The sequence below is a fragment of the Hippichthys cyanospilos genome, chromosome 2, assembly GCF_059441005.1.
Source record: "Hippichthys cyanospilos isolate Australia breed blue-spotted pipefish chromosome 2, RoL_Hcya_1.0, whole genome shotgun sequence".
NCBI classification, from domain to species: Eukaryota; Metazoa; Chordata; class Actinopteri; order Syngnathiformes; family Syngnathidae; genus Hippichthys; species Hippichthys cyanospilos.
Genome location: NC_142370.1, coordinates 14,327,664 through 14,351,562, shown reverse-complemented (window position 1 = coordinate 14,351,562; position 23,899 = coordinate 14,327,664). Strand labels below are relative to the sequence as shown.

The window sequence follows — 23,899 nt, the reverse complement described above, 5'->3', positions numbered from 1 at the left end:
TTTTTTTTTTTTTTTGCAGTTCCAAAAAATAAGCATTTGTTATTGGTCATTATCTGAGCCCTGAACAAATGTGATTTAATTTTGAGCCAACAGCTAGTGGTAAATTGGCAGCCCATTGAGATGGATAAAAACAGGTAGATTTCGCTGCTTAAATCATTTTCCACAAAAGCAATATGAATCAAAATGTCGTGTTCAGACTAATGGGGCACATTGAACATTTTATTGTAATGGCACCTTGTTTTATTTGATCGTTGATATGACTTTTTATTTCATACTACAATCCTGGACCAGCCTTAAAATCCTTTTTGGTATCTACATTTTATAATTCTACTATAATTTCAGTGGTTGATTCAGAGTTTGGTAGCCTATTGATAGACTAAAAGGATTAAAAAAACAAAAAAGGATACCGAATTAGGATAATGATTATAACGGGATAGTTTTACAACAAGACCCAATATAATCAAAACGTCTTAGCCAATGCAATGGAATGGAACTTGGGCTAAGAATCATTAGGAGACCGAGGTATCCACAGAAGCTTCAAGACAATGAGACATCATATTACAGCAAACTTGAATTCAAGCATGTTGAACCCTTTGGACCCTGATGATGCTGTGGCTTTGTTCTTGCCTGCACACAGCTTTAAATCCCACCGGGAGGCTTTCAGAAGCGGCGCGTTTTGTCTGCCCATTAATGGTCTGCAGGGTTTAAATTGAAAAAAAAAAAAGAAATACCCCAGATTCTTTAACCCACAGACGCACACTTAGTATGCCCTGTACAGACAGACCAAGCGTCTGTCAAAAATAGACCAGCTGCATTTTTTTAGGACTGAAGGGGGAGGCTTCTGGGATTCTTTGGAAAGGCATCGTGCCACTTTTTGCGGACACAAAGTAATTGTTTGGATTAAGTTTGAATGCTTGTGGTGACTGATGTGATCCGATCTGATGTCACATCCAGGATGACTCACCCAGCTGAATGGCTGTTTATGTTGGGTTCTGTTCTAGGCAATATAATCAGAGTCCAATCAAGTTTGAAAAAGTACTGGCTTGTGCTTCAATGAAGTCGGACGTTAAGTAGGATGTCCTGCCTATTTATGCAATGTCCGGCACTGACCTTGAAGACCACCTGTTTCGGCATTTTTATTAAGTAGCCAATGTTATTTGGTGTGTGTGTGTGTGTGTGTGTGTGTGTGTGTGTGTGTGTGTGTGTGTGTGTGTGTGTGTGTGTGAGCAATTGTCTGCGGAGGAAGGAAGCAAGGAAAGCAAGCTTCGTCAAATGTTTTTCATGTCATTTTTAACACGTTTTACAGTTAGCAATACGGACGTTGAGTAATACCTATTAAAACGGTATATTCCTAACTTCCTTGAACAAAGGCCAATGTTGGAAAAAATAAATAAATAAAAGCACGCCACTTAAAAATTCATAAAAAGTGGATTCATTGTTTTTCATATCTCTACAGAACCATCTGTCATTTATCAGAAGAGGATTTAGAGTGATACTTTACTCATTTACAAATCATTTCATTTCATTGTGTGGAATAATAATACAGTACTCTACATATGACAATAAAAACTCTTGAATCTTAAGAAGTTCAAGGGTTCATATTGTGCTATTTTAAACTTTCCACACTTAACTATAGGCATATCCAGTATATGCTTGTAGAGTACAGAATTACCTTTCGCACAATTGATTTTTCATATCTGACTCAAAAAAGTTGAATCTGCTTGATAGGGCCCTCGGAAAATATCAATTGTCTTCGGTGTATGTGTATGTGTTTAAGTTTGTGTAGCAAGCAAGTATTCATTTTTCTTTGTTAAGATGGCGTATTTGCTAATGGAAATATTGTCATTATTTGTCCCTTTTTATCACATTTTTCAGTGAGCGCTGCTGGCATCAGATCTCAAGTATCACGTAGTACAAGCTTTATTGAACCACCACATACGCATAGTTCACACTGGAAAAAAAAAAAAAAACTCTTTTGGCATAAGACTTGAAAAAAACCTTCACAAAAAGTGGATACATAGGTTGTGCATAACTTCTGTCTACGATTGGAAGAGCATGAAATCAATCTGCCAGATGCTGTTTCTTAACCTTTTTGGTCATATTCCTCTGAGCTGTGAATGTTGCCAATCCCAGTGCATATTAAATTCATTTTGTTGATGTTATGATGGCGTATTCTCTTTGTCACCTATTTTTGGCTCTACATTTCAATAGACAAAATGTGACTCAAAATAAAGAAAGTTGCTGTTCGGCACCGAACTATAAGCTGCAAGATTTAACATCAGATATTTACTGAAAGACACAGACTTTTTCAAATTGCTGTTTTTATTTAAAACTTTTTTTTTTTTTACTTACATTTGTCTGGTTATAGCAACATCCTTCAACACAGAATGAACATGCCTGCTTGTTTAGAAATAAGATCAGCACCAACACACCTTCTTTACAGTTTCAACATACTTGCACGTTTAGAAATAAGAGCAATTGTGTTAGAATACCATACCAACATAACAGTAACCTGATTGAATTTACAAGTGGAGAGTGCCCCCTAGCGGTGAGTAAAATAGCAGTTCAAACTTAAACTCAATACTTTGACAGTCTTCCTCGGTCTCCCTTTCTTTACCGGGGGATTGCACCCTGGAGGCCAGTAAAAAAAAAAAAAAAAAAAAAAGGCAGACAAGCCAAACTGGACTATAAGCCACAGGGTTCAAAGCGTGAGAAAAAAGAAGCAAGTTATAGTTAAAAATGTACGGTAGTTACAAACACTGAACACTGACGAAACTGAAAGTTTGATATCTTTGTCAACATTTGCAACTCTCTGTAACAGGGGCTTGGGCATGTTTACAACTACAACTGATGTCACTCCCTTCCTGTTTTAGGCTCCTAACAAACTGGAACTGAGGCAATCACATCCAAGATCGTCTTCTCTTGTGGATGTTCAAACCTGGGCCACTCAGGATGGAGAATGCCAAAACAGCCCAGTCGTTTTGCCAGGACGCCACCTCTGTCTTGCAGCTTATAGCCTGAAGAGGATAAGGAGACAAAGGAGTGTCGAGGAACCTGAGGGTGGACTTTAACCACTACAAGCTTGGCTCGCCACAGAAGGAGCATGTCTGCTCGCAGAGTTCTCTCATGGATGTGTTCCACCACGGCTTTACTGCTGCTCTGGATGGGATTCATGTCCGTCCGTCCAACCGCCGCAATCCAGGGTCAGCATTACCCTGTGGTGACCACCAACTACGGAAAGCTGCGCGGAGTGAAAATCACATTACCCAATGAAATCCTTGGACCGGTGGAACAGTATTTGGGGATCCCATATGCATCGGCCCCAACAGGGGAACGGCGGTTTCAGGCACCTGAGCCCCCGCAGTCCTGGCCGGGCATCAGGAACGCTACTCAGTTTGCTTCTGTTTGTCCTCAATTTTTGGAGGATCGCTTTCTACACAACGATATGCTCCCTGTGTGGTTCACGGCTAACTTGGATACACTGGTAAACTATGTGCAAGAGCAGAGTGAAGACTGCCTTTACCTCAACGTCTATGTCCCCACTGAGGACGGTAGGTCTGAGATTTTTTTTTTATTTTCGAGGCGGATGCTTCTTCTATGCTTGCATGTATGAATTGAACATTACTGGGCAAAAGTAGCGAATCTTTTTCACCCACTATGTTGAACAGGAGCCAGTTGTGACCTGAAGTGTTTGATGGATTTATCTTGAATTAGAATTAAATCGATACAATAAGAGCCAGTTTTTAAAGCTACATCTCATAAAACGATTGGCAGGAACAGTAGGCTGCTACGGACACATAAATACTGGGCTGAATTCCCTCTTTGCCCATTCCCATGAATTTAACAATGTTTGGCATTGGTTAAAAGATTTATAGACTAATTTACCAACTTTTCCAGAAGCGACTACACCCCAATCGTGTTATCCACTTTTACCTGAGGAACATTTTTCTCATCCATAACCCTGGATTAATAGTTGCTTTGTTGGGATAATTCAGTCACCTTCGTTGGCATACAGTACCTTTGCACCACATAACCTGTGGGTGGAAGTCGGGGAGCTGCTACTTCTAACAGGGCCTGAGACGAGTTGAACGTAGAAAAAATACATATACATTATTTCATTAACTGGATTATTACTGTTGATGTTGTAGTGAGAGATAGTCAAATCTATCGTTTTGAGCTCAGCAGGGAGAGACAGGCCCATTCCAATATCCAATAAGTGCGCCCATCACTTCCTGTCATCTTATATTTACACCCAGTCCACCCTGCGATTTGGCCTTTGTAATAGCCTGTGAATAAAGAACCATGGTAGAAGGAAATTTTGCCACATTTCAAATGGAATGACTGATTGACTGACATACATTGTTTATTTGAGTGAGGATTTGAAAGCAAAAATCTATTTTTGCGCTAGTGCAGTGACCATGCTAATACAACTGCTGTCACAGCCTGTCAAAAGGCAAATTAAAAAAAAAAAAAAAAGTAAACGCAAAGCATGTATGGACTTAATCTTTTACACTTGATTCATAATGCTGTTTTAAAGTGCCTTTCTGATTATGTGCCTCTAGCTATCTGATTCCATTTCAAATGACTCATGTGCAAAACAATAATACAAATATTGACCATTTAATTGACTTGGATTCACTCTTTCCCCTTTAAATGAGGGTACCTTCAGCGTTACTTTGCAGGCCACTGTCTGCAATTATTTTCATTATTTAAAGGGGCCGTAACATGAAAAGTCATCTTTTTTGGAACTTTTAACCATGTTCCAAAGTATTATTTTCCTTACATTGATGCGTTTCTATGCATCCCTTCCTTTTTCTGTGCTTTCACACCAGCCCCACCCGTGCAAATAAAAACATCTTGAAGTTCACTTATGACGACAGGAGGGAGACAGGAGCAATTCGCAACCCCCCGCATGGCCTGAGCAAGAGAAAATGCACGTCGACTTTATCCACGTCTTTCAGTTTTGTTTTGGGTCAGGAGCTGAGGAGGAGAGATTTTGCACTGACTCAGCCAAGTAAACAGCAACATTTTATCTATTAGACACAATGTTTTACTGTAGAAATCCTGAGGTGGCCAAAATGTCTGTTTGGGAGCACGCAGCCGGACAATTAGTATTATGAATATTTGGTTCCTCCGGGGACTGATTGGATAGAAGGACCACAAGCTGGTGAGAGTGGTATATCGATGCCGTTTTGCAATTTAATGTCGGTAAACGCCTGGTTTTGGCCCCGTTATTCATGCTGCTCGAGTAATCTTAATCAGCTGCAAGTCTCGTGAGGTGAAGTAGTATGGATGATGGATGGATGCATCGACACGGTAAGAGCAAACCAGCTGTTTGCGGCTGCTTTAATATCTCATGATGTATCAGTCAATCAAACAATCAATCAATTATTGATTTGAATAGCATCTATAATCCTGCAAAAGAAACAAAATTTCTAACACAGAACATGACATTTTAGAAAAAGAAAATCCTCCCATCCAACCTCACTCTTCCTTGTGCCATCCTATACCCCCTTTGTCATGTCAGGCCCAAGCAGTCATACATTGGAAAAAAAAAGATGAAAAGACATGGTTCTATATTCAAACCATATTCATTGTCTTTACATTTGCTGTGTTTTGGAAAGAGGTGGTTGGCGAGTTTCGGACCTGGGCCTTCAATATGTATTTAGTGAGTTAATTGACCTCTCAATGCCACCATCATGTCACAATAGAACGTTTAAAAAGTGATATACAGTAACTATGGCTGGATCCACACTGCAGGGTGTGTAACCAGAAACGACGTTGCAGATTCACAGATGATTGTTAGGAGACCTTTTCCCTCCCGAGCACTCCCTTCCCTCTGCATATTTTGCCTTTTAATGATGTACAGTATTTACAGATGTATTTCTGTTCACATGTGAAAGTAGGCCAACGTGTGGCATTCAAGAAGAGGTGGACACAATTAATCAGTATTAAAAACTAACTTTTATTATTACGATTAAAAACTAACCCTAACCCTAACCCCTAACCCGTAACGCATGCATACAGTGTAAGATAAATTTCACTCATACATAATCTACTCTGAAAGTACCCAGAACAAAAATGCCACCGGCAAGCAACTGTGTGTGAATGTATACAGTATATATACATTTTCATTATACACATATAATTTTGTTTAGGCCTGCCACTTAAAAACCACAATTTTACTTGAGATTTCTTCAAATTAATTTCCTGAATCCAGATCATTTTTCCCCATGTGTTGAAGCTAACTTTTCCTTCAATCAATACAAACAACCTTCTTGAATTGTAAGGGGAACAGACAAAATCCTGCAGGATTCCCAGTGGACCTCTCTATATGAAATTCAGTTGTGCTATTGCACCAGTTTTTCTTTTTAGAACACCATCACTTATAGATATGGGTTTGTTAAAAAAAAAGTCAGTAGGTGCATTTTTTAAAATTCCTTTTACAAAAAACAAGTTGTCATTCCTATTCATGACCATCTTGTGACAAGTGAACCACTACTACTAACTAACTAAACAAGGGTAGCTTTTCAGTATGTCTGGTGACTGTTGGTATTGTTATTTAAGTCCTATTGCTGGACCTTAAATGAGTTCAGATCTATCAAACTGACAAAACTATTTCAAATAGCGGGAGCAGGAGAAAATCTATGCCGAACAATTAAGATCCAAGCAGTGGTCCAGTCAACCCCAGCCGCTGATTGTTTAATTATGTTGAATTATTTTATAGATCAAGAGGTGCCATATCAGACTTTTGCATACTGGAGATGGATAAAAACCTTCCTAGAAATTTAAAATACCAATTTCTGTTAAAGTTGTATTAATGCTGCCCATGTTAAAATGGACACTTTCCGTCAAGGCAATCAATTTGCTGGCTTGGTGTGGAGCCATGACAGTTGCAACTATTTTATCAAACAAGAATGGTGAAAAACTTGTTTTCTCATCGTAAATTTGCATTTAACAAAGCAAAGGAAAAAGAAATGAGACTGTTTTTTCCCCCCTTTAATCAGCATTTGCTCTCTCCATGCACGGCTGGGTAAACCAAAACACAATTTGTGTGTGGAGTGTTACAAATGTACCTGAACATTCAAATAAAATCACAGCTACATCATTTTTAAAAATGACACGTCTTCTTGGATTTTTTTCATACTTTTATGTTTTTCCTCAAAACTAGGAGTGAACTATCACAGAAACGCTGCAGATTTGAACTGTAACGGAGTGATCAAGGTATTTTTCTTTTATCTCTTTGCCCAGCAAAATAAAGGCTTCTTACTTCTTCTTGTTGAGTAACTTGTTGAAAACACCATGCAAGTAATGACCTGTTTTTGTTCCTGAATGAGCAAAAAGAAAATGCAGATTTTCTATGGCGTTATATTTGTGCCACAATTGCGAGCGTGCAAAAAGATTTTTGGAGTGCAGAAATTAAAACTGAGCGAGCAAAAACAGATTTTGAGCGTAAGGAAAAAACTATTGAAAAGAGGTTGCTCGCTCAAAATTCCTTTTTGCTCGCTTGCGATGGCCCGCTCTCGCTCAACATCTTGCTCTCGCTCACGATATTCCTCCCTATCTCACTCAACATCGCGTTTGCTCAACATCGAGCGCTCGCTCGCTCGAGTCGTCCTCTGCGTGCGATCAGTTCTGATCACGCGTTACGTTTGTGCCACAAAGATAGCCAATCAGAGCTTGTAAAAGCACATTGATTGACAGCTTGGTATCCAATGAGATTGCTTGTTGTGTTCACCCGGAACGAGCAAACGAGAGTGCGTCAACACAGACTTGGGCGGGAGAAGGTAGACTTCTTTGGAAACGATGTATGGGCATTACTTTTACTATTATTCTTATTGCTGTATCGTATTATTTAACAGAACTACCTTATTAGTTTTTGTATTGTAATGATATAAGCCCACCTCCTCCCACCCAAGTCGAGAGCGAGAGAGGGCTATCGAGCGCGAACCAAAAGGAATTTTGAGCCAGGAACTTCTTTTCAATAGTGTTTTTTCTGCGCTCGAAATATTTTTTTCGCTCGCACAGTTTTATTTTTCTGCGCTTATTTTTTTTTTGCGCGCGCGCTCGCAATTGTGGCACAAATATAACACCATAATTTTCCAACCCATCATCCACTGCATGATTGTAACGCTGATTGCACGGGTAGTATTGTGTGGGGAGCGATTTAAAGCATTTTAGTTGAAGGTCATTCTCAGTAGGAAGGTGGGCAAGGTGGCCAGAAAATGCACTGACATTTCTTAAGATATGTATATATATATATATATATATATATATATATATATATATATATATATATATATATATATATATGTGTGTGTGTGTTGTTTTGAATTTGAAAGTTTTGGTGTTTTTCATTTCGATCAACAAACACACAGTTTGTTAAAAAAACTTATGTCCTTGTAGACTCTGTGAGTTAGTATGTTCAAGTGATGTTTCTGCGCTGCTGTTGTAGCAGTAATTACTGCCACTATGAACAATTATTGACATAAAGTACATGCTCCTCGATAATTGCATGAACAGTGATTGAAGTGCTGCCTAGTCAGTGTGCAGATCCAGGCATGCAGGAAACTTGGCAGTATGCTGTTATGTGTCGAAAGAATCCTTTTTTTTTTTTTGCGCCCATGTGACCTGTATCTGTTCTTTTAACGCCAGGCAAGCGAGACGCTGCTGGCAGCGCATAAATGACCATGGCCAAATCCTCCCCTTCCCCTTCCTAAATTTCCTCTTTAAATGTAACAGATGGAAAATATCCCGGCTCAGGTATGGCAGCCATTTGAACATCGCCAACTACTCCATTCATCCTTCCATTGCAGTACTTCTGTAAACACTAACTAACGTGCGAAAGCAGAATAGGTTTAGCGTTCAACCACAGGTCGCATAGAGATCAAATTTATTTGGAAATGTGAACGACCTCATGAAAAAAATCTCCTTTCACAAAAAAAATAAAAAATAAAAATCGTGAGCCGTATAAACGTAGCCTCGAAGTCTGCTTCGGACTTCATGGTGACTTCCACTATGTTATAATGCGATGACGTCAATACTGACAACACAAATCAAAATATAACGAATAGTATCTCTGTTGCAGTGTTATAGCACTTTAGTCAAGTCAAGTGTATTTTTAAAGGCCTGAATCACCACAGTCTCTAAGGGTTTAACAGGTGAAAAAACAGCTAGGATCACACAGAACTTTACAAACACAAAACGGCAATCCCTTAACAAAGCTCTCAGAAGAGTAATGGGAAAACTCAAAAACCCCATCTGGGAAAATAAGAAACCTTGAAAAAGGAGCCAATGTGGGAGGGGCCCCCTTTCAGGCTCAACAGGTTGCATTAAATGCCAAGTGCCAAAAATAACACATTGTGCCATATTAAGCAGTCGATGCCATTAGGCCACGTGATGCCATTAGGTAAGATCCTCCACACAGTCTGGCTCTGTGAGCCAGTCCAACAAAAGCGCCGTAGCGTAGGTGGTCCATCTCAAAACTTGCATCAGTCGATCAGCGCAAGTTTGCGGACCAGCACTTGTATTTCACCACCCAGCCCCCTCTCCAAACTGCGAGAAAGAAGCAGGAAGTAAAAGAAGAAAGCTGCCATCAAATAGACCCATTAACTAAAGTATAGAAATATGTTTTTAGTCAGGATTTAAAGATTTCTACTGAGATGGCTGTGCGAACTTCCATAGGTAGGGCATTCCAGAGCACTGGCGCGAGAATGGAAAAAGCCCGGCGGATTTCTTTTTAGCCTGCGGGGTCATTAACAATCCAGCATTTTGTGGCCCAAGTTGTCAGGACAGATCATACTAAGTCGACGAGATAGGAAGCAGCTAAGTCTTTTAAAATTTTATCAGTCATTATCAACGCCTTAAAATCGCATCTTAGGTGTACTGAAAGCCAACGCAGGTTTGCTAGTATCAGAGTAATATGAATATGAATGAATATGAACTATAGGGTTGACTTTAAGCAACAGATATGGTAACATATCTTGTGCAGCAACACATGTAGACAGACATTCTAAGAGTCGTCAGTCATATACTTTGTTAAGTCATTTGAGTGTCATACCGAGGAGCTTTAAACATTGCGAGTACAGTGCATCGGTCAGTCTCTTAAGTGAGGCGAAAACTCCTCATTCTTTATTATTCTACATAAACACATAAAGTAAGTTTAGAGTGCTATTTTTGTCATGGAACAATACAATTAGCATTGTTTGCTGTTTTTTGAGAAGCTGAAACGGGATGATGGCATTTCCATTCTTTTTTTTTCCATTCATTCTTTATCATTCTACATAAACACATAAAGTAAGTTTAGAGTGCTATTTTTGTCATGGAAGAATACAATTAGCATTGTTTGCTGTTTTTTGAGAAGCTGAAACGGGATGATGGCATTTCCATTCATTTTAATGGTCCTACAGAAGATGACATTTTTTGTCCCCCTCCCCAAAAAAATTACACGATCTTATGAAATTACAATGAATGTAAACAGTGCTTTTCTTTTTGTATGTGCGATTATTTCCGAGACAACTTTTCACAAAGGTAAAAATAGGTGACCATTTTGAAACTGTTGTATATGACTCATTGCTGAAACTGTATTGCATGCAAAGTTTGTGCATACCTTATTCTATGTGATGCCTTCATATGGTTGAAATTAAAGCTGAATCCACACCTTTTGATTGTGATTCAGACTATTTACATAATAAGCTAAACATTCTGTAGTAATAAACATATTAATCCGCAACGGGTCCATATTCAGTCACCTTTTTTATTCATTTAATTTTTTATCTCGCATCCATTAAATACACACCCGCTTCAATAGCCAAAGTCCGTTTATGAGAGCTGAGTTACACCCAAGGCCCATTTAGCTGTGCGTGTTTTATTGCCTGTCAGTGGAAGAAGAACAAAATCAGCATCAATAGAAATGTCTCACTTATTGAAATACTCACGCACCTGACACAGGCCGGGCATAATGTTGATGTTATAGCCTGCGGCCTGTCATCAGATGAAGGATTTAGGACAATAAATTGAGCCTGTGTCTGAGGAGAGGAAAACAATTGAGTGATGTGCGTCTGTGATTATACAAGCATGTCGCACAGAATGACAACAAATACTTTATATCGTGATTATGTGGGAAATCCCTGTGATCCGTGATACAGAAAGGCTTATCACAGTAGGAAGGTACATTTTGCTTTTTTGCTGTCATTGATTTACAGTTAAAATACCTGTGACGCACCACCTTTTAGTGTAAACTCTAGCCTTTGTTTGGGAACCAAATTTGCCCCTCAGGGTCAGTCCTGCTGGGTTCGCCGCAACACCCAGTGGGACATAGCCGTTTTACCAAATTGACAAAAAAGCTAAAGTGGACTTGTACTGGCACGGACATTGGGATGCGGCTGTTATATGCCAAGTGCAGTCAACTTCCTGTGACCGATCTTATTGCATCAGGGGCGCGGCACCATACGTGCTCCAGAATGCCAAAAGTGATGCGGCACGCACCGTCCCAAACATGGTAGAATAGACTTGAAACTGAAGATATGCGGGTGTTTACATTGTGCACCAGTCTACCAAAATAGGCCCCTGAGTCTCTACAACCTACAGTTTTAAAACATGTCGCATGGCACATACTGTATGTACAATTACAAGTACAGAGTTTGGAATCACCCCCGATTCGATATCCTGAATCATCGAATAATGCTTAAATTGACATTGTGAAGACAATTTGAAGGTTAGTTGGATAATAAATAAATGGATAAAAATAAATTAAAACAATACACTTTACAATTATGCTTCTTCATAGTAGACACCGTTTAGCTGACCCATTTTCAGTTTTTTTATGTGAATGATGCTTTAAGACCTGCAATGACTTTGACTTCACAGCTGAACATTTTCAGAAGTTGAAAACTCAATATTCTTGGCCTCTTAGAAGGTTTGTGTCCATTTGAATTTGAACGTTTTTATAAACTTTCGACTGCCATTTTTAAATTGTATAGATATTTTTAAATATTTGAGGAGCCTGTTTGTGGTTTATCAAGCGAATGTTGGTGGCTAATGTGTCAATCACTAAAACCAGTATACCATACCGGACATGAAGGCTGTCTGCATAATACATCTGTGGAGTAGTCTTCACAGACTCTACCGATGTTAGTTTGAAAGAGGATAGCACCACCTGATGGTACATTCCATCTGATCTCTTGCCCTGCAGAGACTGACTGCACTGTCAGACTAACCTACCTACTGAAAAAAAGCTTCTTTCTTTTTTAGTGAAGCCCAAAGTGGAGTGAAAGTGAAGTGTCTCACCAGGAATTCTCCTGATTCTTCCCATTTACGGCCTGGAGGACAGTGACACAGAAAGAGGAGCTGAAAATCAGACAACGCATAAGACAAAAAAGAAAAAAAAATAGAGCCAATCTGTGAGGCACTTGAATTGACAAAGTACAGTACTTGAATTGACTCCACGGCAATACTGCACTATACTTGGCCTAGGCCAACAACCTCTTCATTGGGGACTGTGATTTCTGGCAACTGGAATCTTAAAGACCCTTACTGTAATGACAGGGCATGGCAAGTGGAGGTGAGGAAGGAAAGCATGCAGGCAACTTGAGGAAAAAAGAAGGTTTGATAATTTAACAAGGCAGGAACAACAAAAACGGAAACGCAACAGAACTGTCATGGTTTGTTGGGTTGTGGGTTTATTTTGAGGGGTTCTGTTTCTGTTTACGTTTATAGTTCCGGTTTCTGCCCCTGTCGCGTCTGCCTGCGTTAGTTTTGATTTAGTCCACCTGTCTGTTACCTGCGCCTCGTGTCCTCCAATCTGCTCCCTTTGCCTGTTGTCCCTGCCCAGCTGCCATGTGTTAGTTTGATTAGTTTGTGAATGTATTTAAGCCTAGTGTCTGTTACAGCCCGTGTCGGATCATTGTCTCTGTCACGTCATGTCATATTGTCTCTATCGTATTGTCTCGTAGTCCCGTCTTGCCCCGAGTCCCTCAGCTCCGTGTTTTCCTGCCAGCCTGTCCATAGTGTTTTGCTTTCTGTTTTGCCAGCCTGCCTGCGCCCTTAGTTCGAGTTTTTTGCCGTCCTGTTTTTCTCGCTTTTGTTCCCGTTCGTTTATAAATAAATGGATTTAATCAACCCCCTGTCCCGACGCTCCCCTGCTTTTGGGTCCTCCTCCTCTGCAACCATGCCGGCCTCCTCAACCGCCGTACTCCCCCGTGACAGAATGATCCGACCAGCACAGGACCCAGCGGGAAGTCCGCGTCGGCGGACTCGACGCCGCCGCCCCGCCCGCATCCGTTCTCAGCCCGCCGGTCAGCCCCGTTCCCCCAGTGTGAGACCTCTTGTTTTTTCTTCCGTGTTTCTCCCCTCCGAGTCCGCGTCTGTCCCCGCTTCTGATCCGCCCCCCGCGTCTGTTACTTCCGCGTTTCCCTCGTGTTCCTCCGACCTCCCATACGACACGATTCTGTCCCCGCACGTTTTTTGTAGTTCCGATTTTTCTGATTTGCGTAGTTCACCTTCTGTCCGCACACCCGATCACCCTTCCTCTCCTGTTCGCGCACCTTACTGTACGTTGGACTCAGATTTTTCCGATATCGAGGATTGCCCTCCTTTCGTCACGTTTCGTTCCAGTACCGGTCCGGATTTTGTTTACCCGCGTCCCTCTTCCTTCGACACTTTTTATCATATTCCGTATTCGAGCCCGTGCACCTCTGATTATGATTTTGATTCAGATTTTGACTATCAGTCCGGCCAGTCCTTTTACAGTTCGTCCGAAGACTCCGATTCAGAGCCCCTCTTTCACCGTGACCTTTTCGTGGGCTCCCGGTTGGCATTTCGTGGCCGCCGGTGGAGGGGCCCGCGAAAAGGCCACCGCCCCAGTGACCACCAGAACCCATCTGTTCAGCCTTCCGATCCGTTCCCTCCTGTCTCTGTGTCCCCCTCTTGCCGCGCCCTGCCTACTTCCTCCTGTCCTGTACCACCCTCTTCTTGCACCCTGTCCCAAGCTCCTGTCGCGTCTGTACCACTGGTCTCTGTTCCCCAAACTTCCTGCCGGCGGGCTGAAGCGGCACCCGCCCCTGTCCCTGCGCCAAGGCGGCTACCTGTCCCTGCGCCAAGGCGGCTACCCGCCCCTGTCCCTGCGCCAAGGCGGCAGACCGCCCCTGTCCCAGCGCCAAGGCGGCAGACCGCCCCTGTCCCAGCGAGCCGGCGCCCGGCCTCTGCGAACCCTGCGAGCCGGTCCCCGGTCTCTGCGAACCCTGCGAGCCGGTCCCCGGCCTCTGCGAACCCTGCGAGCCGGTCCCCGGCCTCTGTGAACCCTGCGAGCCGGCGCCCGGCCTCTGTGACCCCTGCGAGCCGGCGCCCGGCCTCTGTGACCCCTGCGAGCTGGCGCCCGGCCTCTGTGACCCCTGCGAGCCGGCCCCCGGCCTCTGTGAACCCTGCGAGCCGGTCCCCGGCCTCTGTGACCCCTGCGAGCCGGTTCCCGGCCTCTGTGACCCCTGCGAGCCGGACCCCGGCCTCTGTGACCCCTGCGAGCCGGACCCCGGCCTCTGTGACCCCTGCGAGCCGGACCCCGGCCTCTGTGACCCCTGCGAGCCGGACCCCGGCCTCTGTGACCCCTGCGAGCCGGACCCCGGCCTCTGTGACCCCTGCGAGCCGGACCCCGGCCTCTGTGACCCCTGCGAGCCGGACCCCGGCCTCTGTGACCCCTGCGAGCCGGACCCCGGCCTCTGTGACCCCTGCGAGCCGGACCCCGGCCTCTGTGACCCCTGCGAGCCGGACCCCGGTCTCTGTGCACCCTGCGAGCCGGACCCCGGCCTCTGTGCACCCTGCGAGCCGGACCCCGGCCTCTGTGCACCCTGCGAGCCGGACCCCGGCCTCTGTGCACCCTGCGAGCCGGACCCCGGCCTCTGTGCACCCTGCGAGCCGGACCCCGGCCTCTGTGCACCCTGCGAGCCGGACCCCGGCCTCTGTGCACCCTGCGAGCCGGACCCCGGCCTCTGTGCACCCTGCGAGCCGGACCCCAGGCTCTGTGAACCCTGCCCGTCTGCCTCCCAAGCCAGTCGCCCGTCTGCCTCCCAAGCCAGTCGCCCGTCTGCCTCCCAAGCCAGTCGCCCGTCTGCCTCCCAAGCCAGTCGCCCGTCTGCCTCCCAAGCCAGTCGCCCGTCTGACTCCCAAGCCAGTCGCCCGTCTGACTCCCAAGCCAGTCGCCCGTCTGACTCCCAAGCCAGTCGCCCGTCTGACTCCAAAGCCAGTCGCCCGTCTGACTCCAAAGCCAGTCGCCCGTCTGCCTCAGTCATCCCAAGTCAGTCTCCTGGCATCCCCGCCGTTTCTGATTGGCCCCCAGTGGCTGTCTCTGTCCAGCCTGCCGTTCCCAGTGCTGCCAGCCACGGTGCCGCAGCCTCAGCCTGTTGAGCCACCAGCCACGGCGCCTCAGCCTCCTGAGCCGCCAGCCTCTGCGCCGCTGCCACAGCCTCCTGAGCCGCCAGCCTCGGCGCGGCAGCCGCAGTCGCCTGAGCTGTCAGCCATGCCACCATTGCCGCAGACAGAGATGCCAGACGGTTCCCTGTGGTCGCCCCTGTCCCAGGTCAGTCTTGTGCTCTCACTCGTGTCTGTGGTCTGCACCCAGTGGCTGTTCCCTGACGGCGTCCAGCCGACGCCTCCGCACCTGCCTGACGGCGTCCAGCCGACGCCTCCGCACCTGCCTGACGGCGTCCAGCCGACGCCTCCGCACCGGCCTGACGGCGTCCAGCCGACGCCTCCGCACCGGCCTGACGGCGTCCAGCCGACGCCTCCGCACCGGCCTGACGGCGTCCAGCCGACGCCTCCGCACCGGCCTGACGGCGTCCAGCCGACGCCTCCGCTCGGGCCTGACTGCGTCCAGCCGACGCCTCCGCTCTGGCCTGACTGCGTCCAGCCGACGCCTCCGCTCTGGCCTGACTGCGTCCAGCCGACGCCTCCGCTCTGGCCTGACTGCGTCCAGCCGACGCCTCCGCTCTGGCCTGACTGCGTCCAGCCGACGCCTCCGCTCTCGCCTGATGGCGTCCAGCCGACGTCTCCGCTCTCGCCTGACGCCGCCCTGCTGACGTCTCCGCTCTCGCCTGACGCCCCGCCTGCCGATCTTCAGGGGCAACCGGGATACAAGCCTACCTGGGGTGGCTTGCTGTTCGCCATCGGGCGCCCAGGTCGCCCGCCTGACTCGGCCCGCCGGGCACATCTGCTCTGGCGTCCTGGCCGCCCGCCTGATTCGCCTCGCCGGGCGCCTCTTGTCTGGCGTCCGGGCCGCCCACCTGACTCGGCCCGCCGGGCACATCTGCTCTGGCGTCCTGGCCGTCCGCCTGATTCGCCTCGCCGGGCGCCTCTTGTCTGGCGTCCGGGCCGCCCACCTGACTCGCCCCGCAGGGCACCTTTCGTCTGGCGACCGGGTCGCCCGCCTGACTCGCTCTGGCGACCGGGTCGTCCTCTGGACTTTCCCCCTCGGGTGCATCCCGTTTGGCACCAGGGGTGCCTTTGGACTGTTTTTGTTTTTCTCCTGTGCCCTCCTCCGGTCCCCCTTCCGCCCACCCTGCCTCGGTTTTGTTTGCTTGTCGGTTTGTTTTGGGACGTCTGGGATCCGTCCCTTGAGAGGGGGGTTCTGTCATGGTTTGTTGGGTTGTGGGTTTATTTTGAGGGGTTCTGTTTCTGTTTACGTTTATAGTTCCGGTTTCTGCCCCTGTCGCGTCTGCCTGCGTTAGTTTTGATTTAGTCCACCTGTCTGTTACCTGCGCCTCGTGTCCTCCAATCTGCTCCCTTTGCCTGTTGTCCCTGCCCAGCTGCCATGTGTTAGTTTGATTAGTTTGTGAATGTATTTAAGCCTAGTGTCTGTTACAGCCCGTGTCGGATCATTGTCTCTGTCACGTCATGTCATATTGTCTCTATCGTATTGTCTCGTAGTCCCGTCTTGCCCCGAGTCCCTCAGCTCCGTGTTTTCCTGCCAGCCTGTCCATAGTGTTTTGCTTTCTGTTTTGCCAGCCTGCCTGCGCCCTTAGTTCGAGTTTTTTGCCGTCCTGTTTTTCTCGCTTTTGTTCCCGTTCGTTTATAAATAAATGGATTTAATCAACCCCCTGTCCCGACGCTCCCCTGCTTTTGGGTCCTCCTCCTCTGCAACCATGCCGGCCTCCTCAACCGCCGTACTCCCCCGTGACAAGAACTAGGAATGAAAATGAATTCACGTGGCAAAGCAGGGTGACAGCATAACAGCGAGGAAAGAGCAATGACCCGACAACTAACTGGAACTAAACCGGAACTTAAATACACTCACACTAACTAAGGAGAAAACAAAACAGCTGGACGACGCGGGAGGCAGGTGAAGGACGGAATCAAATGTGAATGCAGACGAGAAAGGCAGGCGCGTGTGGAAAGTTCATGAACTTAAGAACAAGAAGAAAACCCGAGAACAAAATCAACCCAAACAGGACACCTACCTATGAATGACTGTTTGTAATGGTAGCTGGTCTTCTGATCGCCTCAGGGTTCGTCACATTTCGAATGTTCAAATTTCCTTGCGACAAGAGCGGTACAGGCAAACATTTGGCTGCTATCTGGCGAACATTTGCGACCTTTGTCGACACTGACCGAAGTTCGTGTCTTTCCTAGCACTCAAACTTAGCTTTGGCAAGAGAAAAACTTCAAACTCAGGACAAACACATTGCGAATAATGAGATACAACATAATCAAAACTGATGACTGCTTTTAAAGGACTGTTTATTTCTTCTCCTCCATGTTTCGGAACCCTCCCCCAATGTGACAAACTAGCATATGTTTTTCATCTATATACTTTTTGCTACGATGCATTCAATTTCAGAAAAAAAACAAACTGTTTGAAGTATTTTTAAGTATTATTTGATTATATATCGGTACATGTTTTAGGTATTATATTTTCCGTTGATATCATATGTTTCTATTGGCACTGACTCAACAAGCATTTTTTTTTGTATTGTGCAGTGACTATCAAGGTGATTCTGAATCCAACATTAATAACATAATTAACTTCTTCACCTACTAATGACGAAAAGACATTAGTTTGCCAGCCAAAAGCATCCTCCCCTCGCCTTTGTAGTCAACAGAAAGTAAACATCAGTTCATACTACCTCTGTGAATCTTTTCAAGCTCCTCTCTCTGCTAATGACGATGTTTCTGTTTTCATACTTCCGTTTATGAAAGGACCGTCTCCTGCCGCAGGGAAAAATGCTCAACAAACGAATTTTGTTTTTGCACTGCTTCTCAACCACTTGCTGTCGGTGCCACGCTTGGTGCAGAAACCTCAGCTCTTCTTTTGTGTGCTGAGGTCGGTGATTGAAAAACATGTCTAGATACGGTTGCCGAAGAAAGTAATGAAAATGAGCAGTGGCCTCTTTCCTCTGTGCTCGCAATGGCCTGAGGCGCCGGGATCTTCTGCTCGCCTTATCGTCGGATACTGTCTCTTCATCTTCTCTCAAGATTTGACTCATTTGTATTGCGCGTCATTGAAAAGAGTGTAGACAGTGATGTCATGACTGTAGAGAGGAACTCTAAATCAGATGTCTGCCCAGTATCTATAAATATTGTTTACAGTGCATTCATGTGACATATACTAGCACGCTTGTGGATAGAAAGCCTTTGATGTTTTTCTGAAAATATTACAGTTCATCTTTTCATTTTTGAGTGGACCTCGACTAAAATTAGCTCCACCATGATATTGTAACTTGTCGTCCATGATGTATCACATCAACATGTTTAGACAGTAATGTCCTAGTTTAATAGTTCATATACTATCATTGTAGACTATCATCATATGTTCCTAAATGTGTGTTTTCTAATACATGCATAGATTTTTTTTATTCTCTTTACCTCCCTACCGCACATTTAGGTGCGTTATCTTTCTTTTCAGCAGAAAGGGCTCATGTTTTGTTCAAGGGTTGCACAAAAATGATTGTGAGGTCAAATGAATGAGATATATACAGGTAGCGAGCAAATCGGTTGCCGGCATTTGTTTGGGCTTGTTGAAAAAACATACTGTATGCTTGGCACGTATAGCAGTTGCCTCCTCCAATAACATTTTTTCTTCAGCTTGACTAAAGACAAGACTTGACCTTTTCTGGTTTCTTCCTTCTGTCCAAACTCACAGATTCCTATAGCAACAGTTCACTCCCAATCGGCATAACTTCAGAAAACACAAGCGATATGGCTCAACTCTCTAAGAGAGATCCAGCCATCCATTTTCTAGAGCCGCTTATCCTCAAAAGGGTCGCAGGCTTGCTGGTGCCTATCCCAGCCGACTTCGGCCACCGGGCGGGGGACGACCTGAACTGGTTGACAGCCAATTGCAGGGCACACAGAGAAGAACAACCATTCACACGCCCAATCACACCTAAGAACAATTTAGTACCACCTGTTCCAATGCCATATAGCAGGGATGTCCCCTATCCTGCAACGGTGACAAGACAAGAACTAAAATGCTAGCACCAGATGCACAAAAAAAACAAGAAAAACTGGAAATCAATTATTGAGTTCACACACAATTTTGACATAGAATTAATACCCTGAAAAACACATATCCATTTGCTGTCGACTAAAAACGACATCACATGTGCTCAAGGCTCAGGTAACAAGCAGCCCACCTGTTTTCGGGTTTAGGTCATGTGACGATTACAATGCACATTTCTAACTGCTGGTTTTTGCAAAACGTCCTACTGGGGTCCTAAATTAACCAAGACATTTTCTTGTTCAGTTAGAATTTTAACAATAGTTTTCATCATGCAATTCACATTTTTACTTTCACTTTTTTACATCAGGAGAAAACAACAACAACAATTAACTCATATCACTTAAATTACTGTAATTAGTCATATTTTGACCTAAAATTCATTTTTGCCTTGCTAAAATCAGCTACATGTTTTCTTAGTGATTCAATTGTGTCCCTGAGATGAAATTATACACACGAAATAAACACGAAATAAACAAATCAATAAATAAATAACTTGGGCAATTATTTTAGATCGCTGACAATATTGAGGGGAACATTTAATAGAGAGCCATTTGGCTCATGTAATAGGTGGTCTACTTCCTTTTTAATGAAGGTCACGTTGACAGGATGAGAACATGATGTTTTAAGACTCCTCTTTTTTTCATCGCCATTAACATGTCTTCCCATCAATAAACCACTGCAGACATCTGACTATCAGTTTTACTACACCGTAATACAAGCATAGTAACAGTCATTTGCCTTTTACATTTTTTTTTCGTCCACACGAGAAAAAGCTGGCCTTAACGGCCCGTGGCAAGCATTGAATCAGCTCAAAAAGACGACGACTCATTTTATGTAGTTGAATGCAAAAGACACGCTGTTTAATTTATAATCACCGTCAACCCATCGACTAATCACCAGGTTTAATCACAACTGGCCTAACTGCAAATTAAACAACAGGAACAAATGGGCTGAGCCGCAGAGGAGACAGATGTTGAGATTGTCGGCTTAAAGCGGTTGTGAACGTTATCAGTCGGCAGAAGAATTTAATGCCTCCCAGCCATCCCCTGGTTGTCGTGCAGAAATGATTATTGAACAAAGAAGTAAAGATTCAAACACAGGCTTTTGTTCAGTCTGCTTCTGCGTTATTTCCTCTTGGTTACAGCTGAAAGCTGTTATGATGGAATCCCAGTTTCACCAGTTTAAAAAAAAAAGTTTGATGGCACTAACCTGTTTACATCAGTAATATGTTATTCAAACGTGGATAAAGCAAGTTTAGAAAAAGTTAAAAATATTCTGTCCTTGAGAAGGACACTGAGCCCCCAGTTGCTCAAAGCATCAATGCATATGTAAATAAGTACTTAGTATAAAGCAGTGTGAATGCCAAAGTTAGGAAAGAGCTATACACGTGAAAGATCATTTGAAAGACCATGCCATTATGTGTTTTGTTATTATTAGGTTGTTGGTTTTTTTAATAGAAAAGTCTGACTTCCCTTTAAATGCTCTTTTGTGTGTGTCCATAAGTTGTACGTCAACTATTATAAATATGATCCATTTTTTAAAATTTATTATTTTTGTTTCATTTTTTTGTAGTTTCTAAAAGGTTGAGCCTGGGCCGTTTCTGAATTAGAATAAATGCACAATGTATATTTATATCGGTAATGGTAAAGCAAACTGCAAACAGACTATTTTGATATATATATATATATGTATATATATATATATATATATATATATATATATATATACACACACACACACACATATATATATATATATTTTTTTTTCTTTTTTTCTTTTAAATACATTAACATAGGAAATATAAAGCGTAGGTAAGTTAAAGGCGCTCTTCTTTTGAATGAATGTGTAAACTGAAAATTAAATTTGTCTGTCTTTATGGGTTAACTAGACACGGATTAATGAGGGGGGAAATTAAAGTGTTTAAACGTTCTCCTCTTTGCAATGCTGCATAAATTTTACTTAAAAAGCAATACTTAAGTAGAATCAATGTAATTGGATGTGCGCACATGGTTAGTGTAAATCATTACCAACATGTAATGTATGCATATCATACAGTGTCTTAATTTTACGAATCAATGTGTCTTTTTTTTTCATTTTCTTTTTTTACCACGACTTTTGCTGACGTGAACGTCAACATTTTAATCTTTTTTTCATGAATGCGTGTGTTTTATTTGCAGATATTCATGACGAGAACGGCTTGAAGCCCGTCATGGTTTACATTCATGGCGGCTCCTTTATGGAGGGAACGGGGAACATGATTGACGGCAGCATCCTGGCAAGCTACGGCAACGTCATTGTCATCACAATCAACTATCGTCTCGGCGTTCTGGGTGAGTGCCCCATTTGGGACCTTTTAATTATTTTACTGATGGCTGATTGAGTCTTAAAGTGACATTGAAAGATCAATTTAATGACTAATTCATTCTCACTATTTCACCGATGAGCTGATCATAGAGGTGGAGGACATTTATACACGTGCAAGCAGCTCAGACAAGAGACTTTAATCACATTTAATTACATTTTTCAAATATTTCATGACTTCGTCAAAAATAGAGTCTCAGCATCTGTGTTGTTTTGGCAAGCACTACATTTAGTACTCGTAAGCGAAATTTCATATTCGTCTCTTATGGGATGGGTGCATGTGGACGCCCATCTGGGAAGTTTGCTTTGTAAATGGGAGAAAGCAAGGTTTTTTTCATTGAATATTTGTGCCAATGCTAATCGAGTAATGCAATTCTACTTGTTTACATTCTGTTGGTTAGCATGATTCACTATGAGTTGTTTTTTTGCTGTAGTGGATCCGTGAGAGCGCGTATACTCGAAATTTCACCCTTTTTGAAATAATATCGCGATGCAGCCAAAAGGACTGTTTTAGAACCGGTGACATGTAGACACCTCTAACCAAACATCTATCATTTCTACTCAGTATTATAAAATTGTCATGACTTAATTAGGAACAGTATGAAATTACAGTATTATTGGTCACACAAGCAGAATGGATGCATGTAAAATGCATTCATCATGAGGCAAGCTTGTTTTGGTTATCGTTGGACATTTATTGGGATTCTTCAATTTGTTTGCACCCCACGTGTGTGGCCCGTCATTATTGGTTTCTACATAGCAAAACAAAAACCAAAAATGATGCATCTCCTCCTCTCACACACACACACTATTGCTATCACAACAGTAATCAGCAAGAAATGGGCCCCCCTCTTTCCAGTAACAATCTGCATCACCAAATGCAAGTATTTTCAGAAAGATGAAGCATACAGAAGATTAGTGAATACTTGCATTTGTTTAACATCAAAAAACACATTTAAGAAAAAATAGAGAACATGTTAACAGTAGCTTTCTAAAAAGAAAAAAAAAAACATAGGCTCTAGGCTATAGACCAAGGGTGTCAAACTCATTTGAGCTATTATTTAACCTATCCTCAAATGGGGAAGTCAGGTAAAATCATTCTATATAACGAGGGTGAGCTGTAAATATTTTGTTGAAAATAAAACAAAAACGGATACCGTAAAACAATTTCCTCTTTGGGCCTCTTTATCGCAACATAACGTTTTTCCTTTATTTGCATTAAATGAATGGAAACCTTCTTTGATCTTTTTTTGTTGTTGTTGTTGACGCAAGAGATTTTCTATCTCATGATGCGAGTGTGCACCTCCGTGTGCATGCTAGTGCTGCTCCGCTCCGCTTTACTTGCCATTCATTACATGGCCCAGCCTGTCTGCGCCACTCACTATATTTAGTTGCCCGGGAGCCGAGGGTAGAAGCTGTTCTGTGAGAGGTATGCTGTGTGGAAAGGGAACCAACGAGGAGAGATTGCAGATAAAAAAAAAAAAAAAAAAAAAAAAACGAAAAAGCCACTGAAGAGAAAAACAGCGGAAGATGGAATGTTGCAGGATAACGTGAAGCTTTGGATAACCTGCCCATTTGACGCAAGCAATCGGAAGATAAGAGTGCTCTATTGCCATTTAATTAACGCTCGGTTGAGTCACAGTGTTTCTTGCTGGCTGGCATCACACGCAGACAGAGACTGATAAGCATGGGTGAAGGTGATGCGGGGGATGTCCGTCACCTCAATTGATATGCTATAATCTCATACAACATGTTTTGACAGTCTTTCTTATTGCTAGATGATGGATAGGGCTGGAAGAACTAATAATTGCTGGCATCAATACAATGAGTATTTAAGTGATGTTAAATGTGTTCATCACGCGAACAATGAGTCATTTAAGTGAATGATCACTGTGGACAAATATATGTTACAGTAACTCCCTAATGATCATGTTTTTGTTTGTCTTTTTATTTGTATTCAATTACATTAGGCCATTACTGCTATTGGTGCTGTCTGGCTGCTTTAGTCTCGTGAGCTGAGGGAATTTGTTTTGTAACCAATAATTACAGTTT

General features: G+C 43.7%; 1 protein-coding gene across 1 annotated transcript in view; it reads left to right on the top strand.

Annotated features, from left to right (window-relative positions):
* Window positions 1-23,899, top strand: part of nlgn4xa (neuroligin 4 X-linked a) — a 65,873-nt gene that overhangs the window by 6,950 nt on the left and 35,024 nt on the right. The window contains exons 3-4 of the mRNA XM_088439378.1: window positions 2,874-3,551; window positions 21,664-21,816. Coding sequence (XP_088295504.1) covers window positions 3,104-3,551; window positions 21,664-21,816 — 601 coding nt within the window. The 5' untranslated portion in view covers window positions 2,874-3,103. The remainder of the gene's footprint in view (window positions 1-2,873; window positions 3,552-21,663; window positions 21,817-23,899) is intronic.